This window comes from Phyllostomus discolor, chromosome 7, assembly GCF_004126475.2.
Source record: "Phyllostomus discolor isolate MPI-MPIP mPhyDis1 chromosome 7, mPhyDis1.pri.v3, whole genome shotgun sequence".
In the NCBI taxonomy this organism is placed as follows: domain Eukaryota; kingdom Metazoa; phylum Chordata; class Mammalia; order Chiroptera; family Phyllostomidae; genus Phyllostomus; species Phyllostomus discolor.
The window spans coordinates 69,512,324-69,539,579 of record NC_040909.2 but is presented as its reverse complement, the minus strand read 5'-3'; the positions used below and the strand labels follow the sequence as shown (position 1 = coordinate 69,539,579).

The window sequence follows — 27,256 nt, the reverse complement described above, 5'->3', positions numbered from 1 at the left end:
CTCCTTTCTCTGACCTTAGTATCTTCTATACAATATTCTCCTTGAATTTGCACTATGCACACTATAATGAACCCTTGAAATGTGTGCATGTATATGCAAATGAATACTTATATACATATGTACATATATATACATGTAATGTACACAAACATATACCAAGGCACTAGAAGAGTTAACACAAAATTAAGTTTTCTTCTGTTAAAATGTGCTCTAGTATAAACTAGGTTTTAATATGAATAAATCTAATGCTTCTAAATCTAAATTATCTGAGAAATAGAGATTAATCTATTTTTTATTTATGAGCTTTCACATTCAATTAACCCAAGTTATAACAAATGACAGTAACTAATATTAAACTATAAAAGAAAATGCTAAATACTACCTGTTGACTAAGAAAAATCAGAATAATATTTTTAATAAGTGGCTGTTCAACTAATCATATTATGTAGCATTTTAGGCTTTTTTTGTATCAATAGTATCAAAAATAAATTTAGTATTATCATAAATTTTAATTCAAGTTATAAATTATAACATAAATTTAAAGATATTAAGTATATGTATTTGGAATATTTTAATATAGTCCATCAGAATTTCATTATATATATATTTGTATATATGTAAGTGTATGTGTCTGTATTAAACAAGGAGATATACACCCATACATGTCTATTTGTGTATATTTTTCTTCATCATACACATAAGTACAGGCTCGAATATTTTTATGATGTAACATAAAGGACATTTACACCAATTGCCTTTGTATTTTTAAAATAGAGCTTTTAAAAATCTGACATTAATTTTTAATAACTATATTACAACTACATAAAGATTTAAACATTTTTTTCTTTTGACTAACTATTCCACTTCATATTTCTTGTAGACCAGCTTATCACAATGTGGACACACAGAGGTTATCTCAAGGTGGAGCACACTGAGGGATACAACTCTAGTTAGTAGCAGAGATTCTGTAATGAGCTGGCTGCTACAGCTTCATGTCCTAAGGTTGATGCCTCAATTTTTTTCTCAATTACAAACAATAATGGGTTAGTAAAGCCTATCTTCTGTGGGCTTCTTATTTTAGAATGACTTTTGTGTTTGTTGATACATATTGAGGAGAAATTCTACAGTATCACCCTAATTATACATATTAGTTACTTCTGTGGTCAAAATAAATTATACTAATTGTTAATTTTTTCCAACATTCTCTTAATAACATGACCTAGGCCAAACTCAACACTTGCCCATGTAAAATCATGAAACTTACTGTTTAAAAAAAATTTAATGTGATTCAGAATTTTAATCAGATGTAAATCGATAATCTATGACTATAGAAATAGTTGTATGCTATTTTTTTCATTATAATGGTAAAAACCTTTTACAATTTATTTTTCCCTTAAGTGGTATTTTTTTCTACTATTTACAAAATATATCAAATCACATTATTAGATACTTAATCATTTTCATAAGGAAGTATCCAATTTTGCTTCAGTTGGGAACATGTGTATTAATAGGAAAGTGTTGTTTCCTTTTATTTAATAGGTAGCTGGTTGTTTAAAAGCAGAGCTCAGTAGTAAAGGACAAAAAATGTTTTCCACATTATACACAAAGTTATGTGATATCTGGAATCTGACTTGTGTGCACACACCCCCCAACCCAATGTTTTCAAATTTCCAGCCTCTTCACATCCAGAATTCCTTAGAAAATATCCCTAAATTAACCCAAATTGTTTGGAGTTATATAATAAGTTTTTATGACATGGTAAGATAAAAATTTTAATTTTTATTTTTGTATCTCTATATTATCATTAAATACTACTCATGTGAAAAAATAATTTAACTAACATAATAATAGATTTGAGATCACTTTGTAGAAACATTTTAATTCACAATTAGCTAGAATTGGGTTTACAAAGAATTGTTTCTCACACCAGAGCTGTTGATATTATGTTTTTCCACAAAAGTTTTGGAGTCACTGAAAACTTATGAAACTAACTTGAAAATAAATCTTTTAGGTAACATATAAATCTTCCTAAATGAAGGACAAAATATATATTCATGAATGTTTCCTTCATTCATAATTAAATTAACACTGGTAGTGAATAAAACATTTAGTATAAGTGATCCAAGGAGGAAATAGTTCACTTCACATTGCACCTACCATAGGTCAATGTTATTATCCTTTTGCAGTTTTTAGGAATACTTTACAATAAGATAAACAAAACTAGAGTGTCAGTGTCAAATCATGTGATGAGGACTATAAGGAGAAATCTAGATCTGCAAATTAAAGTGTTTTTTTCTTTGATGAGATATTTTGCATGCTAGTGTCCTTGTTGCCATATGGGCTTTTTGCCTCCCTTAGGCTGCTCATAATAAAATTATAAAGCATTATTAATTCACGATCTGATCTAACATGTATTCACATACAAAATAATCTAAAATACAGAAATAGCCATTTAATTGTTTTTTATTTATAGATAGCTTACAATTTTTATATTATTTACATAATTCAAACCATTCACTTTTTTTCTTCACTTTTAATGAAAGCAGTAAACTGGTACAAATCAACCAAATGAGATTAAGCTGTTCTGTTCATTTAGAATTATTCACAGATGTCTTCTAAAATAGAAATGCCTTGGAGATCCCCTTATGAGCATTTTTTTTTCTGATGAAATTTTATTTTGACTTCACTGTTGACCTGATGATATTATTGTTTCTCTGAGGTCTAAAATGATGAATCTGTTTATTCTATTTATAAAGTCATGGTAAGTGGTGATACAAAGCTCAGTTATATCAAGTTGTATACTTTACTTTGCTTGTAGAAGTGGAACTGCCAGAAGCAGAAGCAGTAGCCTGACTGCCTAAAAAGAGGGGGTCCAAACAAGCTACTTTGGCAGCAAAGAATGAATGAATACAGTGAAGAACAGCAAATAGATTTGAAAATTCCAGCTCCTGAAAAGAAAAGAGAAGTGGATCAGAAAAAAGTTTTCCTTTAAAAAATTGATAGCAAGTAGACAAGTACATCCATAGCTAAACATTTTTCAACTGCAATAAATTTGACTATAATAAACTATTTCTAATGTTTGGCAACTGTAGGAAGTTTTGTTCGATAGGCAAATTTCATATATATTGCAGATTTACTTTGAAACATGATGATCTAAGACCTTGAAGGACTAGGCATACTTATTACTAATGAAAGTTATTTCAATATTGGTAAATGTTGCATAAAATATATTTGGCTAGATCAAAATTTTATTATTGATAAAGTATAACTAAAGAGAATCATAAGAGTAGTTTAAAAAGTATTTTTATTTCTTTGTACACACTTCAAATGACAGCTTTGGTTTGGAATGATTTTAGAAAACATCATTCACTACGCTTTAGAATAAGTTACTATTTGTCATACAACACTGAGTACGAATTCCTGAAAAAAACGGAGGCATGAATGTTCATTACATTAGGAGCCATGGGGTTCAGTTTAAAAAAATAATGCATTTTATTAATTTTAATTTAAATAATGTTAATTGTTGCACTTGGTTTTTGTTAAAATCATAAGGTAATTTTGGGATATATTTTAAACACTTTTGAAAATCCATAAAAATTGTGGAACGTAATTAACAAAACAAACAAGCAAGCAAAATATAACCAGAGACATTGAAATTAACAACAAATGGACAGTAGCCAGAGGGGTGGGGGAAGGGGATAATGGAGGGAAAGGGGAGAAGGGTTTTCATGGACAACTATAAAGGACTCAGGCTCAAAACCAAGGGGGAGTGGGATCAGCAGAGGGAGGTGAGGATGGCTGGAAGGGGGAGTGGGGGAGGAAAGACAGACAACTGTACTTGAAAAACAATAAAATTTAAAAAAAGAAATAAAAGAAAATCCATAAAAATACAAACCATAAAATTATTTAATTCTAAGGGAATTGTGAGAAAAAATATATATGCTTAATTAAGTATATATAATAAACTTATAAAGAAAACAGCAAAGGAGTAATAAACCATATGAAATTGATGGTGAAGTTATTGCTATATAACTGCATATTTGTAATAAAAGATACAAAATTATAATCAATGTGCACATTACCATTGTATTGCAATTTATAGTACATGGAAATGGAAAATAACACAAATAGAAAAGCAATTCATTTAGGACATATTTTAATATCTTCATTTACCAGGAAACTATTTATTTATTTATTGCATCCATTTATTCTTTTTATTGTTGTTCAAGTACAGTTGTCTCAATTTCCCCTCCATGACTCCCCATACCCCATCCATCCATGGATGGATCTGGAGAGCATTTATGCTAAATGAAAAAATTGCCACGCAGTGAAGGACAAATACTATAGGATCTCACCTATAAGTGGCACTTCATCCACAAAACAAACAAGTGAGCAAAATATAATTAGGGAAACTATTTAAATAAAATGATACACTTTTTGAATATTTTCTCTGTTTATGCCATAGGAGTGCAATATAGCACAATGTAGACTTATAAAATATAGAAATATAGCACCATGTAGACTTTTATCTATGTACAACATAGATAAAAATAGCTATACTGTCTCAGCAATTCCCTTTAAAACCAATATTTCATAATTTCTTATGGCAAATATTGACTTATTCTAGAAAAAGGAAATATTTCAGTTAACTATTCTAATATCCTAAAATGCTTCCATGTAAAAATTATTTTAGTTATTCCATCATTATTCCATAAGTTTTTTAACAGTACCCACTTCAGTGGTACTATGATATGTTATTGGTTAACTAAGAGGTTTTCTCCTTCCTTAACTCTGTTCACCTCTTCAGTCTTTGCGCAGTGAGCATATTGAATGCAGTTGCAGACTTTGATGCTTCCTGGGTCAACCCATATTAAGTCCACCATACATAAAAAGAATGGGAACATTTTGGAAAATATGAGATGTGCCTGTGTACAATTAAATAAATACAACAACAAAACACACAATTCATTCTTGGTGAAAGGAAGAATATTGTTGAAACTTGCAGCATGACAAAAAATATAACAAATAACTTTTTTGTAAAAATTAACTCTGCTGTAAATTTAATATATTAGATATTATATAATAGTTATTAAAAGCCAAATACCTAAATATGTAAAATTTTTGGAAGGATTAATAGTTTTCATTATTCACACCATGTCAATTGTATGTCAATTATGTAATGTAGGTTGGCACTATAAAATGTTTGTACCTATTCTCAGGGGAGTGAGTCATAGGCAAAAATATGTAAGAGAAAGCAAGAGGCAGAGATGTGTTCAAGTTTGGACATTGATTCCAAGGTCAACTCATATTTCTTCAGCCTCAATGGTCACCTTTGACAAGTACATCACTCCTTGGGCTTCAGTTATTTCTTATATAGAACCAATGCCCTTCTTTAACTCTTTTTAATGTGAGTTTTATAACTACACATTTATCTATCTACTGAGCGTCCACAGACGACTTCTACCTAGTTATTTGCTACCTTCTTTTAATGAAGTTCTTCTGATCCTCCTGAATCTCACACTAAGCACAAATTCTTTCTAAACTAATCATTCATTCATCAATAAATATTGCTGGTGCTTACTATGCATTTAGTGTTTTTACTGGTGAAAAGATACAATAGTTAGCAAGATAGACAAAAAATGTACTGATGGGACCTACATTCTAGTGGCAGGGGACAAATTATAGTAATTAATAGTAATTGAGATTAAAGAAATAACATAGTCCAGAATTGGTGCAGCTATATGGAACTTTTATGAATTTTACTGTGAGTGACATGGAAAACTGCTGGTGATTCTTTAGTCTAGAAGTGACAAAAATTGATGCAAATCTTAAAATGATATTTTCTGCTATACTGTTGAGAATGAGCAATTTGGGAATAAGATTTTTAAAAAGGAAAGGAGGTTTAAAGATTTCCAATGAGAAAAGAGGTAGAATTTAAAGTTAAGTAAAGATTCTAAGATCTATGTTTGAACAACTAAGAGAAAGTTTTCATTTACTACAAAGGAAGAATTGAGGGAAACACAAATTTGGCATAAAAATCAAGAGTTTGATTTTGGACATGTTGCATTTGGGAGCAAATTAGAATTGCAAGGGATAAGTATATAGATGTAAAGATTAGTTTAAATTTATTTAAGGAAAAATTAGGAATGGATTAAAAATTTAGGATCTGTCAGCATGTAAATTATAAGTAAACCTGTGGTCTGGGTGAAAAGATCAAGGTGTAGAGAGTATATAGAGAAAAGGACTAAGAACTAATTCCTGGGATCCTAGAGTAAAGAAAAATGTAGAAAATAAGAAAGAACCAGCAGAGAAAGGGACCAGTATTTGCCAAGAAAGTGAAAGTAGAGTATGGTATAATGGCAACTGGAAATTGACCATTAAATTTAACAACATGGAGGTCATTTTTACTGTTTACAGGAACATTTTTTATGGAGAAGTGTTAGAAGAGCTCATAAGGAATGGATTCATGAGTACCTGTGTGGAAAGAAATTACACAATAAGTCTCTATAGAAGGCCTTAAGAAGTCATTTTTCCTCTAACTGAGCAGAAAAAAAAAATAGGTCAATAGGTAAAGTCAATAATATTTTTCCAACACTTAAGAAATTAGGATATATATATATATATATATATATATATATATATATTCACAGATATTAACAGAGCTAAAGGGAGAAATAAACAGTAATATAATATTAATAGGAGACTTTAATACCACACTTAAATGATTGGATAGATCACCAGATAGAAAAATCAATGAGGAAAGATGAACCTCAGATAGCACATTAGAACAGATGAAGTTAACAGAAAGTTCTATCCAAATGGAACAGAATGTACATTCTTCTAAGGAACACATAAAATATTCTCCAGGACAGATTATATGTTAGGTCATTAAGAAGGTCTTAATAAATTTTAAAATTTGAAATAATCTCAAGCAACATTTTTTTTTTACCACAATGCTATAAAAACAGAAATCAATTACAAAAAGAAAATTGAAAAATTTAGCCCTGGCTAGGTGGCTCAGTTGGTTGGAGCATAGTCCAGGACACCAAAGGATTGTGAGTTGATCAGGGCACATACCTAGTTTGTGGGTCCCATCCCCAGTCGGGGTGTGTGCAGGAGGCAAACGATCAATGTTTCTTTCTCATGTATCAATGATTTTTACCCTCTCTCTCTTTAAAAATCAATAAATATATCCTAGTGTCCCAGGTTCGATTCCCAGCCAGGGTACATTCCTGGGTTGCAGGCCATAACCCCCAGCAACCGCACATTAATGTTTCTCTCTCTCTCTCTCTCCCTCCCTTCCCTCTCTAAAAATAAATAAATAAAATCTTTAAAAAAAATCAATAAATATATCCTTAGGTGAGAATTAGGAAAATAATTACAAGTACTTTAAACAAGCAATGGTTAATTAAACAATAAAAAGAGAAATAATAAAAGGTATTGAGACAATGAAAAGACAAATAGAACATACTAAAACTTATGGGATGCAGCAAAAGCTGTATTTTTCTCTATGAATTTCTAAGTGTGAAATTCATGAAGATAAACACCTACCTCTGACAGTTTGACAGTTTGACAGTAACTATAATCACAGTAACACAAGTGATTTAAAGTGTCCAGTTAAAAAAGAAAACTGTCAGATTGGATTTAACAAATCACAGTTTTATTGTTTTTTTTTATGAAATATACCTAAAACTTAAGTGTGCAAGGAGACTAAGAATCGTAACAAAGAAAAATATATACTAAGAAAATACAAGCCAAAAGAAAGCTGGAATAGTTACACTGACATTTGACAAAACAGACTTTAAGGGAAAAATTATTAAAATATGGTTACTAATGGAATATAAAAGATGTAATGGGCTGAAAGTTGAGACAATTATACATTTATTAGTAATAAAATAAAATAAAACATAAAAAAACACCTACCTCACAAATATCCCTGATAAACACAGATACAAACATCTTCAACAAAATATTGACAGATCAAATTCAACAAAACATTAAAAAGATCATACACATGATCATGTGGATTTATTTCAAGTATATAAACATAGTTCAACAGCCACAAATCAAATACTGTGATATACACTAACAAAAATGAAGGATAATAATCATAAGCATCTTAAAATATGCATGAAAATATTTGACAAAATTTAACATACATTTATGATTAAAATCTCTTAACAAAGTGGGTAGAGAGGGAACATATACCATCATAATTAAGTCAATGTATGGCAAACCCAAAGATAATACACACAACAGTGAAAAGCTGAAAACTTTTCCTCTAAAATCAGGGCACATACAAGAAGCAACCAATGAATGCATAAATAAGAAAAACAGCAAATCCCTCTCTCTCTCTCTCTCTCTCTCTCTCTGTCAGAAAGAAAGAAAGCTCTTTACAACATTCTTGGCAATATTTGTTGGAGATCAGATTTCAAAAACCGAGCAAAAATGTACAAGTGTGAATACATCAAACTAAACAGTTTCTGCATAGGAAAAGAACTTATCAACAAATGAAAAGGCAGACTATCGAACAGGAGAAAATAATCACCAATCATATATCTGATAAGGGGTTAGTATGCAAAAATATGAAGACTTTATATTACTTAATAGCAAAAAAATCAGTTAAGAGATGAACAGACATTTTTCACAAAGAAGACATACAAATGGCCAACATATACAGGAAAAGATGCTCAACATCATTAATCATCAGGGACGTGGAAACCAAAACCAAAATGATACTTCACTTCATGCTTGTTAGAATGGCTACTATATATATAAAAAAATGAGTAACAATTGTTGGCTAGGATGTGGATAAAATGGAACCTTTGTGCAGTCTTGATAGAAATGTAAATTGGTTCAGCTACTCCAGAAAAGAGTATGGATATTCTTTTTTTTAAGATTTATTTTTTTTTTAATTTTTATGTTTTTAGAGAGGGAAGGGAGGGAGAAAGAGAGAGAGAGAGAGAGAGAGAGAGAGAGAGAGAAACATCAATGTGTGGTTGCTGGGGGTCATGGCCTGCAACCCAGGCATGTACCCTGACTGGGAATCGAACCTGCGACACTTTGGTTCGCAGCCCATGTTCAATCCACTGAGCTACGCCAGACAGGAGTATGGATATTCTAAAAAAATTAAATATAGCCATGGCTGGGTGGTACAGTTGGTTGGAGCATCATCCTATACACAAAAAGTTTGCAGGTTTGATCCCTGGTCACAATGTGTATGAGAAACAACCAATGGATCTCTTTCTCTTTCTCTCTCTCTCCCCTCTTCCCCCTACTCTCTACCCCCTTCTCTCCTTCTAAAATCAATAATAAATTACATCCTACAGTGATGGTTAAAAAAGTAAATTTTATATGACATAGCATTTCCATTTTGGGGTAATTACTTGCACAAAATAAAAACACTAATTTGAAAAGATATGAACCCCCATATTCAACATAGCATTATTTACAATAGCTAAAAAATGGAAACAACTTAAGTGTCTATCAATGGGTGAATGAATAAATAAAAGTAGTGTGTGTGTATGATGGATGATGGAATTCACCATGAAAAAGAATGAATTTTTGTCATTTGCAACAGCACAGATAAAACTTAAGATCATTGTGCTAAGTAAAAGAAGTAAAAAAAAAAGACAATGGAGTATAATCTAACTTATATGTGGATTAAAAAAAAAGCTTACAAATATAAAAAACAGATTGGTGGTTGCCAGAAAGTAGCAAAGAGAATAAATCATAAAAGTCTTCATCAAAGAAAAATATATAACTGTATTGTGATGGATGTTACACAGACATTGTGGTGACCATTTCACAATAAATGCAAATACTAAAGCATTATGTTGTACACCTAAAACTAATATGATACATATTTCTATTATATTTCAATTTTTATGAAGCTATTTTAATAGCCTCATACATTCAGAAAAAGCATCAGTTTTAATTAATGTTTTATCACATGTTGTTTTATTGTTCAAGTACATTTGCCTCAATAATAACCCCATGTTTTAAACTTTATATAATAAAACTAGCTGTGTACCCAGTATTGCATAATATTAAATTCTAATGTTGTTATTTGTATATACATTACCTTCCATTTTATAGATTCTTTGTGATAAAGCTTTAATTCCGATCTTGGCCAGCTACAGCTGATGCTCAGAATATTTTGGGGAATTTCATGACTGCCTACCTTTTCATTAATATTTAAAAATTTTTAAAGTAAATTTATTAGGGTGACATTGGTTGTTAAAATTAGGTGTCAAGTATAAATAAACTCTCCAAATTAAAAAAGAAATAAGTGCAAATATAAAGATTAATATAAAAATCAAGGAGCTTGTACTCTTTGTGACAGCATGGATGGATCTGGAGAGCATTATGTTAAGTGAAATAAGCCACACAGTGAAAGATGAATATCATATGATCTCACCTATAAGTGGAACCTAATCAACAAAGCAAGCAAGCAAGCAAAATATAACCTGAGACATGGAAATAAAGAACAAACTGACAAACCAGAGGGGTGAGGGGAGAGGGATAATGGGGGAAAATAGGAAAAGGGCCATCAAGACAAATGTATAAAGGACATGTGAACAAAGCCAAAGAGGGTAGGGTGGTGATGGAGGAAGTGGTGGGGGTAAAATGGAGACAACTATACTGGAACAACAATAAAAAATAAAATTAAAAGATTAATATAAAAATCTAGAATATTTCTTTGTTAATCTTTCCTTTTTGTTTGAAATATTTAACCCACTTATTTTATTTTTTATTTTTCATTGCTTATTCTATTATGGTTGTCCCATTTTTGCCCTTTTTGCCCACCTCTACCCAGCCCACCATTCTTGCCCACAGTCTATCCCCTCTCAGGTGTCCATGCTCATAAGTCATTCATACATGTTCTTTGACTAATCCCTTCTCCTTCCTCCCATCATACTCCCTCTCCATCCTCCCCTCCTACAGCTGTCATATTTCCATGTCTCTGGTTCTATTTTTCTCATTAGTTTATTCTGTTCATTAGATTCCAGTTATAAGTGAGGTCATATGGTACTTGTCTTTCACCAACTGGCTTATTTCACTTAGCATAATAATCTCCAGCTCCATCCATGCTGTGCCAAAAGTACATATTATTTTTATTTTTGGTGTACAAAAGGTAAACAAATTTTATTTTAAAATTTATATCTTGTTTCCTATCTGTTTACTATATATTTGTCTTTTTTGTTCCTTTATTTCTCCATTACTGTTTTCCTTTATGTGTGTATATATTGTTAAACACAATAAATATATATATATAAATATATGTATATTTATATATATTTCTCTTTTTTACTATATACTTAATTATTTTCTTATTGTGGAACTATAATTAATATCTTAAAACTATCTTGTTAGATCAATACCAACTTAATTTCAATATTACTAAAAAATTGTTCAAATATATCTCTGTTCCTTCCCCCTCTTATATTATTGCAATATATATTATATCTTTATAAATTACAGGTCCAAAGACCTTGTTTTATAATAATTGTTTTATAAAATTGTTTTTTTGAAAAGGAGAATTACAAACAAAAATGTATTTATATTGCCCATTATATTTAATTATGTATTTACCTTTAAGTGTTCTTAGTTTTTTCATGTGGATTCAAGTTACTGTCTTTTTTTTTTTAATTCCTAAGGACTCTAGTATTATTTGTAGTGCAGATCAACTGGTGACAAATTATTTTTTTTTATTGTTTAATTTAGCTATACCTTAATTTCTCATTGTTTTTGATTATTAAGAGAAACTATCTGTTATTTTTTCATGTTTTCCCTTTTTTATTTAATTGTTGTTCAAGTACAGTTTTCTGTCTTTTACTCCCATCCCAGCCAAGCCCCCAGCTCCCCATTTCCCTCCCATTGCCACCCCCACTAGTTTTTGTCCATGTGTCCTTTATATTTGTTCCTGTAAACCCTTCTACCTTTCCCCTGAAATTCTCTCCCCTCTCCTCTCTGGTCAGCCTGTTCTCTATTTCAGTGTCTTTGGTTATATTTTGCTTGTTTGTTTGTTTTGTTGTTTAGGTTCCTGTTAAAGGTGAGATCATATGGTATTTGTCTTTCACCGCCTAGCTTATTTCACTTAGCATAATGCTTTCCAGTTCCATCCATGCTGTTGCAAAGGGTAGGAGCTCCTTCTTCCTTTCTGCTGCATAGAATTCCATTGTGTAAATGTATCATAGTTTTTTCATCCATTCATTTACTGATGGGCACCTAGGTAGCTTCCAACACTTGGCTATCATAAATTGTGCTGCTATGAATATGAAGGTGCATAGGTTCTTTTGGATTGATGTTTCAGGGTTCTTAGGATATAATCCTAGCAGTGGAATTGCTGGGTCAAAAGGCAGACCCATTTTTAGTTTTCTGAGGAAATTCCATACTGTTTTCCATAGTGGTTGTACCAGTCTGCAATCCCACCAACAGTGTACCAGGGTTCCCTTTTCACCACAACCTCTCCAACACTTGTTTGTTACTTTGCATATCATGACCATTCCGAAGGGTGTGAGGTGGTATCTCATTGTGGTTTTAATTTGCATCTCTCTGATATCTAGCAATAGTGAGCATCTTTTCATGTGTCTCTTGACCCTCTGCATGTCCTCCCTGGAGAAGTGTCTGTTCAAGTCCTTTGCCCATTTTATAATTGGGTTGCTTGTCTTCTTACCTTTTTATATATTTTGGAGATCAAACTCTTGCTGAGGTATCATTGGCAAATATGTTTTCCCATACAGATTGTTCTCTATTTTAATACTGTTCTCTTTAGCTGTGCAGAAGCTTTTTATTTTGATGAGCTGTCATTTGTTTATTCCTTCTTTTATGTCCCTTGCTCTAGGGGACATAACAGTGAAAATGTTGCTGCATGAAATATCTGAGATTTTCCTGCCTATGTTCTCCTCTAGGACTTCAATGGTGTCACAGCTTATATTTAAATCTTTTATCCACCTTGAATTTATTTTTGCACATATTTGTCCAGTTCTCCCAATGCCATTTGTTGAAGAGGCTTATCAAATGCTTGTACCTTATCAAATGAGTTTTCTGCATCTATTGATATGATCATGTGATTTTTGTCTTTGCTTTTGTTTATGTGATGTATTATATTTACTGATTTGCAAATATTGTACCATCTTTTCATCCCTGGGATAAATCACACTTGGTCATAGACTTTGATATTTGTAATGCATTGTTGGATGTGGTTTGCCAATATTTTGTTGAGGATTTTAGTGTCTATGTTCATCATCAATACTGGCCTGGAGTTTTCTTTGTTGTGTCTTTATCTGGTTTTGGGATTCGGATGATGCTGGCTTTATAAAAAGAGTTTGGAAGTCTTCCATATTTTTGGATTTTTTGAAATAGTCTGTCAAGGATAGAGGTTAGCTCTTTCTTAAATGCTTTGTAGAATTCACCTGTGAAACCATCTGGTCCAGGGCTTTTGTGTGTCAGGAGTTTTTTGATCACTGCTTCAATTTCATCTGCTGTTATTGGTCTGTTCAGGCTTTCTGCTTCTTCTTCATTAGCTTTGGAAGATTATATTTTTCTAGGAATTTGTCCATTTCACTAGGTCTTCAAATTTCTTGGCAAAAGTCCTTCATATTAATTTCTTACAATCCTTTGTATTTCTGTGGTATCGGTTGTAATCTCTCCTCTTTCATTTCTGATTGTGTTTATTTGAGTCCTCTCTCCTTTTTCCTTGATGAGCTTGCTTGAAGGCTTGTCAATTTTGTTTATTTTTTCAAAGAACCAGCTCCTGGATTCATTGATCCTTAGAATTGTGCTTTTAGACTTTACGTCATTTAATTATGTTATGATCTTAGTTATTTCCTTCCTTCTACTTGTTCTGGGCTGTGTTTGTTGTTGTTCCTCAAGTTCTTGTAAGCATAGGGTTAGGTTGTATCTTTGAAGTGTTTCATCTTTTTTTAGGTAGGTCTGTATTGCTATGAACTTCCCTCCGAGGACTGCTATCTCTGTGTTCCATGAATTTTGGACTTTTGTGAGGTCCCTTTTATTTGTTTCCAGAAACTTTGATTTTTGTCATTGATCTCATTCTCAATCTATTCATTGTTTAATAGCATACTATTCAATCTTCATGAGTTTGAGTATTTTTGAGCTTTTCCTTGGGGTTGGCTTCTAGTTTCAGTCCCTTGCGTTTGGAGAAAATGTTTGGTAGGATTTCAGTTTTCTTGAATTTGTTGAGGCTTGTTTTGTGTCCTATCATGTGGTCTATGAAACTGTTCCATATGCATTTGAAAAGAATGCGTATTTAGCTTCTTTAGGATGAAGGGCTCTATCTATATCAGTTAAGTCCATTTCATCTAGGGCGTTGTTCAATACTGCAATATCTATGTTGATATATTTTTTGGAAGATCTGTCCATTTTTGACAGTGGGGTGTTAAAATCCTCTACTATAACTGTGTTGCTGTCAATATCTTTCTCAAAGTCCTCCAAGATTTTCTTTATGTATTTGGGTGCTGCTATGTTGGATGCATATATATATTACAATGTTTGTGTCCTGATGGATTCTTTCCTTGAGTATTATGAAGTGACCTTCTAGGTCTCTCTTTATGGCCCTTTTTTGGAAGTCTTATTTGGAAATATTTTAAGAATATTATTATGTTCCAGGGTAGCAATATGAGTATTGCTACCCTGGCTTATTTTTCCTGTCTATTTGCTTGTAATATTTGTTTCCAGCCCTTCACTTTCAGTCTGTATAGGTCTTTTGTCCTGAGGTGGGTCTCTTGTAGGCAGCATATGTGTGGGTCACGCTTTCTTATCATTCAGCTATTCTATGTCTTTTGATTGGAGCATTTAATTCATTTCCATTTAAGGGTAATATTGAGAGGTACTTATTCATTGCCATTTTTGTACCTGTGTTCCTCTGTCTCTCTGCCTCTCTCTCTGTCTCTCTTTCCCTTCCTTTTCTTAAAGCAATCCCTTTAGCATCTCTTGCAGAGCTGGTTTGATGGAGGTGTATTCTTTTCAACTTCTTTTGTATCGGAAGATCCTTATTTGGTCTTTATCTTGATTGACAGCCTTACTCTGTAAAGTAGCCTTGCCTGCAGACCTCTGGTTCCCATTACTTGGAAAATTTCTTGCCATTCTCTTATGGCTTGGAGTGTTTCCATTGAGAAGTCAGTTGTTAACCTTATTGGAGCTCCCTTGTATGTTACTTCCTGTTTCTCTCTTGCTGCCTTTAAGAATGTCTCTCTCTCTTGGAATTTTGCCATTTTAATTGTTATGTGTCTTGAAGTAGGCTTCTTTGTGTTCCTCTTGATTGGGACTCTCTGTGTTTCCTGGATTTGTGCGACTTTCTCTCATCAAATTAGGGAAGTTTTCCATCATTACTTTTTCAAATAGGTTTTCTATGTCTTGCTCTTCTTCTTCTCCTTCTGGTATCCCTATTACAAGAATATTATTATGTTTCATATTGTCTTGCATTTCTCTTAATCCCTCTTCATTCCTTCTGAGCATATTTTCCTTTTCTTGCTTTTTCTGTTTTTTTTTTTTTTTCTACTCTTTCCTCCAGCTCACTCATCCGATCTTCTGCTTCATTGGTCCTGATTTTGATTCCTTCTACTGTGTTCTTCAGTTCAGAAATTGTTTTCTTCATTTCCTCTTGGCCCTTGTTGATAGTTTCTATTTCCTTTTTCATGTTGATATAGTTTTCAGTGAGTTAATTGTGGTTTCTCTGTAGTTTCTGGTAATTCACTGTGAGCTCATTGAGCTTCCTGATAACCATTGCTTTGAACTCAATATCTGATAGTTGAGTTGCCTCTATTTCATTTAGTATTCTTTCTGAGGCTTCCTCCTTTCCTTTCATTTGGGGATTGTTTCTTTGTCATCACATGGTTTGAGAGACTCTTCTTGTAAGCCTCAGCTTCTTAAATTGATCTGTTCTGGCTCCCTACATTTATGGTATGAACTTCTATGGTAGAACACATGTGAGATTCAGTGGTGCAGTGTCCTTGATCTGCGCTCACTTGTCTTAGGCTGTCATTTAAGTTGGCTCTGTGTTTGTTTTAGGGTTTTGATTGTTGTTGGTCTTGTTTTGGTGGGTCCTTCCCATCAGCTCCTTAACTGAAGTCACTCTGTCCACCACTTCTTGTATTTTGTTGTGCTAGTGATGGCAGGTTGTGTTGAAGTTGTTTGTTCCATCTGTACAAGGTTTTGAGGGTTCTCTCTTGCTCTTGTTCAGTTGTTTGTTCTGGGTAATTTCTCCACTGTTTAACTGTATTTTCAGATAGGTCCTGGATTGAGGTTAGTGCGGCTACTTGGAGTGTGGCTACCATTAGTAAAGACCACAATTTCCTGTCCTGGCTGGTGTAGCTCAGTGGAATGAGCACAGGCTGAGAATCAAAAGATTGCTGGTTTGATTCCCAGTCAGGGCACATGCCTGGGTTGCAGGTCACATCCCCATTGAGGGCCACCTGAGAGGCAACCACATATTGTGGTTTCACTCCCTCAACTTCTCCCTCCCTTCTCCTTTCTAAAAATAAATAAATACAATTTTAAAAAATACCATAATTTCCTAATTTTTTGAATGTTTCATAGTTTTTCTTTTTAACTGGACATTTCAAATAATATACCCTGGAAATTAGATTCTCATTCCTCCAAAAGGTTTACTATTGCCAAACTTCATTATTGTGGTATTTTTCTTTTTTATGTGATCCTCCCAGAGCAATTCATAATTCTTTAAAACCTATATCTCCTAGCAATGTTGCCAGTAAAGTCTCTGCTTGTTTAGCTTACTGGTCATCTAATGATTTGAGAGATATTTCCTTAAATAATTTGAAGCAATATTTACTAACTTTTCCATGGGGTCCTGTGTGTATTTTGTGGTACTGCTCCTTCAATTCTTTCTAAGCTTTTACTTCTTTTATTCACAAGGTTATAAGATCAAGCAGAGATGAGACATTAGGGCATCTTTCCTGGTCATGCATACAGTCCTGTTCTAGTTTTTCTGAAACATATTGGAGTTTCTCAAAGCCATGTACTGATATCTTAATTATCATATATTTTTGTTTAGTGTAACTAGTTTTGTGTTTGTTACAACTGGTATCACCAACTCTCAGAGGTGGGATCTTAAACAACTGCTGCTGATTGTTTGCAATAAATATCTTGGGGGAGAGTTTTCCCAAAGACAAAAGTCTGAGTCATGTCAAGCACTGCAAATGGCTTTTTTCAGGAAACTGCCAGATAGATACACCAAATAATTCCAATTTTCTGGGGATAGAGCTCTTTGAGGTGCTTCAAGCCTAGTCTGTACTTTTCAGATGCTTTTGGGATACTGGTTTTCACATCTATGTTTTCAAGGTGATAATGAGCTCTGGAAAGAATGATAGAAATAGGGCAAATTAAATTTCAACAAAGCTCCTTAATCATTACCAATATTCATTTATTCATTCTGTTTCTAATAAAAACTCTACTGTTATCACAAACATTTTTTTTAAATTCAATAATTCTAAAGGTAAATTTTGATAATTTGATTGTTCTCTCATTTATTTTCTTGAATAGTGCCATTTCAGAAGACATTTTCGTGTCATCTGGAAGTCCAACTCACATTTAAATTTGATTTATTAAAACATCTTAGTGTACAATGAATTTCAAAATTTATGTGGTCAATAAACATTAATTTATTTGCATTATAATTATTATTATCATAGATTTTACTCCAACCTATTTTTTGGATCCTTTTATTTTACCCTCTTCATCTATATTATAGGTCCCCAATAATAACAGCCTGCTTCTCTTTGTGGTTTGGGTTATTGGTTTATTATATATTTCTATATCCTGCCTGCCATTATAGGGCTTGGTGAATAAAAATAGAAGCTATTTGTTTGCCAGTCCATGTTAAACTTTTTGCTTTTAAATCTCAGATCATTTAAAAAAATCTTAATATTATATAACCTTATTTAGTAATAATGCCTGTGTCATTCTTTCAAGTTAATTTAAAGAAAACAGGATACTGAAATATGTAAATATGCTTATATCATTTATCTAATATTAAGTTATTTAGTAAATGGAAGTGTGTTAGCAATGTCTTGATACCCAGGACCATAAATTTGAAGGAGATATGGTTGTTGCAAGAAGAAAATTCATTTCAGTCATTTATAAACCTATTTTAACAGTTAATTTTAAACTGTTTAAATTTTAAATGCAAAAGACTAAGCACTATATGTATAGCTTCAGCACAATTTCATGGTACTTATTTTAATCATCCAATAGTTTATTAGGTTGACATTCAGTTATTCTTCTTATTTTAAAATGCTTTCATGATTGTTGTATTTTTTAAATTTATTTTTCAATTATACTTGACATATGATATTATATTAGTTTCAGGTGTACAAAATTATGATTAGACATTTCTGTTCTTTATGTGATTAAGTGATTATACTTCAGTGATTAGCTGAAGTGTAGAATGCATCAGCACCAAATATAGTTATTATGACAATATTGACTCCATTACCTCTACTATACTTTCCATCTCCATGACCATTTTTATATTTAATCAATAAATTTTATTCTTAACATCTTTCACCTCTTTCATCCAGTTCATACTGTCCTCCCATGTGGTAACTATCACTTTCATTATTGTACTATTGTTACTATTTCTTTAATATGAGAAGATAGCACATTACTAGGTTACTATACTCTATGTTAAGTTATTTCCATCCTTGGGAAATGCTTTCAAGTGTATCTTTGTTATTAAAATTCTGAATTTCAAAATGTTTTTGGTTATATGAATTAAATTAAAATGTAATTACATTTTCTATAGATAAATAATGACTTTGGGACAAAAAATAAAATCATCAAACCATGAAATAGATTTCTTTGATGAGCTACATATTTTGGAGGCAGTAAATATTATTTTTCCCTAAAAGTTGTCATTTTAAGTTTGATAGCTTACATTAAATTTATGTTTTGGACATAAGAATGTTTTGGAGTCTCAAAACAAATGGTAAATAAACTGTAATACCCCTATTTAGAAGAAAAGGAGACTTGAAAATACATTATGGAAAAAAGAAAAAATATCAGAGAAAGAAAATGGTTCAGAATCCTCAGTGATTCCCAGGATGTTAGAAATCTATTAAAGGAGGTATATGCTATACCAATATTTCCTTTAATCCATGTTCCTTTTCTTAACCAATCAATAGTTCAAAATAAAATTTCAGATAAAACAAGCAATATGTAAAATACACATGCATCTATTGACTTTGATTTTCCCCTGATTTATTTTTAACTGCTTCAGTTCTGTTTACATATAAGGCAGAACCTGAACTTTTAAATAGGTGCCCTGTCCTCATTTTTCTTCTCAACAATCTAAAGAACTGATGCTCTAGACTGATTGTAGAATAAGGAAAATTATCTTGTAATTTTCTAAACCCTTTGGTCTCAGATGCCAAAAAGTGTCAGAAATTGTGAAAAGCAGGAAAGATAAAAAGCAGAGACTTCTATGTCAGTGTAGAGATAGATCCTTCATCCCAAAGAGACCTCAAGTATCAGAAAGGAATTTGTTTACTTTACTGAAAACATCATGAATTCTTCAGTGGGGATCTTTGACAGACACTTGCTGTGCATACAAAAATCATTGTGTTATATACTCAATGCTTACCTTCAAATCACAGAATGTTTTGCCTCTAGAGAAATCCTTTAAAGTTGGCATTTTATACACAATTTATGATGAGAAAATGATGATATATAGAGGTTAGGTAGAAAGTGGCATTATTAAAAGTTGATCATCAATTTCTTGAGTCTTGAATGAAAAAGATCTTTTATGGCAGCATGGAGTCTCTGAGACTCTAGAGACTGAGGGCAGGACAAGATTTGGTGGGAGAAGACTGCAATGACCAAATCTATTTCAAAATGTTTCCAAACTCCACACTACTCCACTAAGTATAAAAGCCACTTTTATTTCCTTCTCTTATTGTATAATACAATGAGATACCACTTCACATTAGTCAGAATGACCATCATTAACAAAACAATGAACAAGTGCTGGTGAGGTTGTGGAGAAAAGGGAACCCTAGTGCACTGATGAGGGAATGAAGACTGGTGCAGGCACTGTGGAAAACAGTATGGAATTTCCTGAGAAAACTAAAGATTGAACTGCCTTTTGACCTGGCAGTTCCACTACTGGGATTATACCCTAAGAATCCTGAAACACCAATTCAAAAGAATTTATGCATCTCAATGTTCATAGCTGCATTATTTATAATAGCCCAGTGCTAAAAAACAGTACAAGTGCCCATCAGTAAATTAGTGGATCAAAAAATTATGGTACATTTGCACAATAGAATATTATGCAGCAGAAAGAAAGAAGGAGCTCCTACCCTTCACTACAGTATGGACAGATTTGGAGAAGTATTATGCTAAGTGAAATAAGCAAGGCAGTGAAAGACAAATACCATATGATCTCATCTATAAGTGTAACCTAATCAACATAGCAAGCAAGCAAGCAAAACATAACCAGAGACATGGAAATAAAGAACTGACAGTGACCAGAGGGCAGGGGGGAGGGGAATAATGGGTGAGAGAAGAGGAAAGAGGCAAGCCACGGAATACAAGTAGAGGAGGACTCATGGACATGGACAATGGTGGGCGCGGGGCCATTGACTGTGGGAGTTTGGGTGGGGAGGGGCAGGGGAGAAAATGGGGAAAAAAGTAGGACAACTCTAACTGAACAACAATAAAAAGAAATATGCTATTTTGCCCTCCAGATTTCAAATACAGTATTTTAAGATTAAGATGTTGAATACTGTATATGTTAGGTCAGGGTATATATTTCTTACTAACCTAGGAAATTTAGTTATGAAAAATTATGAAAATATTTTAGTAATCTCTGATGTATTAGGGTATATATTAATAATATATATAAACCACTTTTTAAAAGTTTAAAATAACAATGAAATAAGCTTTTATTGTAAGCTGTCAAATATCAATAGTGTTCATGACCTCAGTTGAAAATCATTTTCCTGTTCTAGGAAAGTTTTGAAAAGTTTATTGAGGCTTTGGAAAACAAAAGGAAAATTTACTACACTTTCTTAGTGATGAAGTGAGAATTTGAGTGTCCGCTTTCAGACAAAAAAAAATATAACACATATGTGTATTATAACATCATCTTTATACAGCCATATGATGGCAACAACAACAAAGAACAAATTTTCCCAACTCTCACATAAATACATATGACTTTTTTCAGTATTACTGAGATTTCTTCACAAATGAAAAGTTAAATACAATTTATAACGTTCACTCTCGTTGTATACTTGACAACTCAACCAATCCTGTTCCCCAAACAAATATTTTTTGTTAATTAAACTCTGGTTATAATGTGTTTGCCTAGTAACTGGGAATATTATTAAGTTAAGGCATGCTTTCTTAAAAATACTTACTTATCATATGTGGCAATATCTGAGTCCACTCTGGAAACTATTGTATCACCTTTTAAATTATTTTTTTAAAAAAGAAACATTGTGCCCTGGCTAGTATAGCTCAGTGGATTGAGCGCGGACTGCAAACCAAATGGTCACTGGTTCGATTCCCAGTCAGGGCACATGCCTACATGCCTGGGTTGCAGGCCAGGTCCCCACTGGGGGCCATGTGAGAGGCAACCACACATTGATATTTCTCTTTCTCTCTTTCTCCCTCCCTTCCCCTCTCTAAAGATAAATAAATTTAAAGAAAGAAACACTCTAACAGCTTCCTTATATAATCACTTTTGCTGACTCATATTTCAAATGCTGGCTTACTTTTTGTTTTTTATACACTTTGGTTTGATATCTTTGACATGTAAAATTATATATATTTGAAGTAAATGAATGATGTTTTGATATATGTAAAAAGTAATATATTATCACCTCTACATAGCTACAATTGTGTATGTGTGAATATTTCATTAAAATATATTGGCTTTTCAAAATTCTAGTTTACAACACAGTATTATTAACTACCATCATCGCATTGTATATTGCATCTCTATTCATTTTGTATAACTGAAACTTTGTACCCTTTGACAAAGATCACCCGGTTTCTGACACCATCATTCTACTCTGCATCTGTGTATGAGTTTGACTATTTTAAATGTCACATAGAACTGAAATTATGTAATATTTCACCTTCTGCATCTTGTTGTTTCACTTAGCATAATGACCTCCAGCTTCATCCGTGTCACAAATGAAAGAATGTTTTTATTAATATTGAGTAATATTTCACTTTGTATATGCCATATATATATTTGTGTATATATACATATATGCATATATATATGTGTGTGTGCATATATATATGTATATATATATTCTGTCCACAAAGTACTCAGCCATACAATAGGAAAAATAGAGATAATTATTGAAGAAGATACAAGAAACATTGTACATAAGACAATGATGCCTTAGTCCCCTTCAAAATAGGCACCTTGGGATCTCACAAAGTTCTCCCAATTGCCATCAGCCACCACATCATATTTTCCTGACTCTTATCAAAGGTCTGAAATCTTTTCCTTTTCAGAGGTGATTTTAGCTTTGGGAAAAGCTAGAAGTCACAGGGCACCAAATCTAGGTTGCGGGGGTGCGGGGGGGCGCTGAGTCACCTGGGTCATTTAATATTTTACCAAAAATCTCTGCATGATGAATGATGTGTAAGTGGATGCATTGTTTTAATAAAGTTGTCATTCACCAGTTGCCTGTACCTGCAATCTTCTGAATCATCCAGATAGTTTCCATCAAGGAATGCTCAAGCTTAATGCAAAATTTGATGCAGATTCATTGCACTACTTGTTCAGTCATTCTGAATGCCATGACAATGCAATTACAAATGTTCACTCAACAGTGTCTACCACTTCTCACCCCTACTGACTAGTAGAATGAAGTTGTCATTGTTCATGCATGTGTATTCCAGTCCAGTCTCATTGGCTGCCAGGTTACATAGATGTTACGCAAACCATTCTCACTATGCTAACAATGGCTGGACTTTTTCGGAAAAACCTTGTGTGTGTGTGTGTGTGTGTGTGTGTAATTTTTTATTTATCTATTTATCTGTCACAGGACATCTAGGTTGCCCCCATACATTGGCTGTTGTAAAATAATGAAATAATGAACATGGTATTACAGATATCTCTTCAAGATACTGACTTCATTACATTTGGAAATATACCCAGAAGATGAATTAATAGAAAATTCTGCTAATTATATTTAATTTTTGAAGTAATATTTATACTGTTTTCCATAATGGCTGTTCCATTTCACATGCAGTGTATAAGAGTATCCACTCTGGCCAGCATTGTTATCTTATGACACTATTCCATTGGCCTTATACAATGCGATAAACTAATAGACTGTGACAATTATTTTTCTTTTAGAAGTAGCATTCATATTACTTCCTTTAAAATAATTATAATTCTACATTTTGGATGATGGAGTAGGTGTATGTTTCCCTATTTCTCCCACTAAGTATAATATAATGCTCTGGTTATTGTTTGTAAAACAAACAGACACTTTGAAAGAGGTAAGAAGAAGGCACATAGGCTAAGGATCTAGAGTCCTCAGGACCCAAGGAACAACATCATGCCTAGTTCTCTGGTCTTTTCTGTTTGCAACATATATCTCCAACTCAAGAGTGGACAGTCTGGGCAACTGGAAATACCAACGAGTGAAAAAAGCAAAAACAAACAAACACACACACCAAAAAGAAAAAAGAAAAGAAGGAAACAAACAAAGAGACATCTACCAGTTTTAGCCATTTGACTGGAAAAGAGGCAATGTAGCCAGGCAAAACATTCATATACATCAATTGCTCTATGTTAGTCAAATGCTAAAGAAAAAAAATTGTGGCTCCATACCTGCTTTCACCAGAAAAAAAGCCAAGTGAAAAGCCTAGACTTCTACTCTTGCCAAGCTGTAATAAAGCCATATGTGAGCTATAAAGAAAATGTCATCTATTTTTTGTAATAAGTGAATTCATTTGTAAAATGTTCTCTGACCAACTGCATCAGACTAAGAATTAATTCTTGAAATACAAGAGAAAAATCCCCCAATACTTAGAAACTAGACATCATAGTTCTAAAAAAAATCTATCTATTGAAGAGGAAGGCTTAGGAGTAATTAAAAACACATTGAAATAAATAAAAATAGAAACATAATATATCAAAATTTTGTGAAATGCAGTAAATGCAGTGCTAAAATTATAATTATAGAATTAAATGTTTATAATAGAAATAAGGAAGTTTCAAATCTACAATTTTAAAATCCAACATTATAAAGTTTTAGAAAAGAGTAATATTAAAACAAAGCAATAAAAAAAGTAAATAATGCAGGTAAGAGCAGAAGTCACTAAATTGGTTATAGAACTCTAGAGAAAATCAATGAAAATATAATTCTGTGTGTTTGAATTCTCTTTTGAGACTAATGGAACAATAGAAAGAAGGTACCAATTACTAATATAGAAATGAAACATGTATATTATTACAGAATCTGAATTCTTAAAATTGACAGTAAAGAAATACTGTGAAAAATTCTACACACATGAATTTGAAAACTTAGATTAAAATTGACCAAGGCCTTGTAAAGTAAAAAGTTATCTGATGAGCGTGAATAACTTTAATAGCTATCAATTAAGTAAATTGAATTCATAATTTTAAAAATATGCCAGAAATAAAATCCCCTTCTCAGATGGTTGAGCTAGAGTCCTACCACATCATTAAGGAAGAATAAACAACAATTCTACATAATATTTTCCAGAAAATAAAAGAAAAAAAAACATTTCCAACTTATTTTTATAAAACCAGTTTTATCCTGATACCAAAACCAAGCAAAGAAAATTTAGAAAAGAAAAATACTCTACAAAGCAATCTCTCTCACAGATACAAAAGCAAAAATACTTAACAAATTGTTGGCAAAAATAATTCAACAATATATGTAAAGAATTACCCATCTTTATTGAGTAGGTTTTATTCCAGGAATGTAAGATTGGTTCAATATTTGAAAATCAATTTATGTCCTTCCAGATAAACAACCAAAACAAGTACATTTACTTGGTAATATTGGTTAATACCCAGGCAAAATGAAAACATTCAAAAAATAGAAACAAAGGCAAAAGTAATTGAACCTGAGGAAAAAATTCTATTGAAGCACAGAAGTTAATATTATACATAATGAGGGAAGGCTACATGTTTTCTTCTAAAATAAGGAACCAAGAAGAATGGCCACACACCACTGGCATTCTATATAGTATTAAATGTGTAGCCAGTACAATAGGAAAGAAAATAAATTACTTGATACAGACCTAAAAAAGGAAATATATCTTTCCTCATTTGCATGTCTTGATGGTCTATTTAGATAAACACAAGTAATCATTAAAAAATCTTAAGACTGGACTTCCAGCCAAGATGAAGGTGTAGGCAGACACACTGTGCCCCCTTGCACAACCAAAATAAGAACAACAACAATTTAGAAAACAACAACAACAACCAGTACTGACAGAAAATTGAACTGTATGGAAGTCCGACAACCAAGGAGTTAAAGTAGATGTATTCATCCAGACTGGTAGGAGGGGTGGAGTCAGGCGTCCGGGTGAGGAGGGGTTATGGCAAAAACAGCGGTGGCTGGAGAACCCGGGAACACAAGGTGGCAGAGGGCAGACCCAGTGAGGCATGGGCAAATAGAGGGGTGTGGTGCACAAGGCCACTGGCAGACCAGGGGGTCCCACATTTGCGCACAGATAAACCAGGCAAAACTAGAGAACTAGACAGATGGCACCACCCAGGGTCCCAGCTTGGGGAAATAAAGTCTCAGAACATTGATTGAAAACATATTTTTCCCTGTCTCTCTCTTTTTTTTTTTTCCGGTCTGGTCGCTCTTGTTACGGTGGGGGGCAGAGCCTTAGGTGTTCACCGGGGCTGGGCACCCCAGTCGCTAGATTGTGACATTATATGTGGGGGCAGGGGCAGATGTATAGTAAAAGGACAGCAAACTCACAAATATTAACAACCACACCTAAAGCAAAACCAAAAGAAACGAAGTAAACAATTAGAACAGGAACAGAACCACAGAAATGGAGGGCACATGGAGGGTTAGCAGCAGGGGGTGGGAGGAGGAGAGAGGGGGAAAAGGTATAGAGAATAAGTAGCATAGAATGTAGGTTGAAAATAGATAGGGGGAGGGCAAGAATAGTACGGGAAATGTAGAAGCTAAAGAACTCATAAGTATGACACATGGACATGAACTAAAGGGGGGAAACATGGGTGGGAGGGGGGTACAGGGTGGAGGGGAGAGAAGGGGGTAAATGGGACAACTGTAATAGCATAATCAATAAAATATATAAAAACAAACAAACAAAAAAAAGAACATTGATTGGAAACACCTGTGGGGGTTGAAGTACTGGGAAAAACTCCCAGCCTCACAGGATAGTTTGTTGGAGAGACCCACAAGGTTCTAGAACTTACACAAACCCACCCACACAGGAATCAGAACCAGAAGGGCCCAATTTTCTTGTGGGGAGTGGGGAAAGTGACTGAAATCAGGCAGAGAGTGGAGCAAGTGCCATTGTTCCCTCTCGGACCCCTGACCCATTTACAGCATCATAACACAGTGATTGGATTGACCTGCACTGGTGAATACCTAAAGCTCCACCCCTCACTATGTAACACGCATGTCAAGACAAAAAAAAAAAAAGGCCCAAATGAAAGAACAAATCAAAGCTCCAGAAAAAATACAACTAGGTGACAAAGAGATAGCCAACCTATCAGTTGCACAGTTCAAAACACTGGTAATCAGGATGCTTACAGAATTGGTTGAATTTGATTGCAAATTAGATGAAAAAATGAAGGTTACACTAAGTGCAATACAGGAAAATGTACAGGGAACCAATAGTGATGGGAAGGAAACTGGGACTCAAATCAATGGTCCAGAAGGAAGAAAGAAACACCCAACCAGAAAAGAATGAAGAACAAGAATTAAAAAGAAAAATGAGGAGAGGTTTAGGAACTTCCAGGACATCTTTAAATGTTCCAATATCCAAATTATAAGGGTACCAGAAGCAGAAGAGGAACAGCAACAAGTGGAAAAGTTATTTGAACAAATAATAAAGGAGAACTTCCCCATTCTGGCAAAGGAAATAGACTTCCAGGAAGCCCAGGAAGCTCAGAGAGTCCCAAACAAGTTGGACCCAAGGAGGAACACACCAACGCACATCATAATTACATTACCCAAGATTATAGATAAGGAGTGAACTCTAAAAGCAGCAAGAGAAAAGG

General features: G+C 33.2%; 1 protein-coding gene across 2 annotated transcripts in view; it reads right to left on the bottom strand.

Moving 5' to 3' along the window:
• Nucleotides 1-860: 860 nt before the first annotated feature.
• SNTG1 (syntrophin gamma 1) overlaps nt 861-27,256 on the bottom strand; it is a 795,508-nt gene continuing 769,112 nt past the window's right edge. For both annotated transcript variants that reach the window (XM_028518478.2, XM_028518479.2), the window contains one exon: nt 861-2,948. In XM_028518478.2, the coding sequence (XP_028374279.1) occupies nt 2,790-2,948 (159 nt within the window). In that variant the 3' untranslated portion in view covers nt 861-2,789. The remainder of the gene's footprint in view (nt 2,949-27,256) is intronic.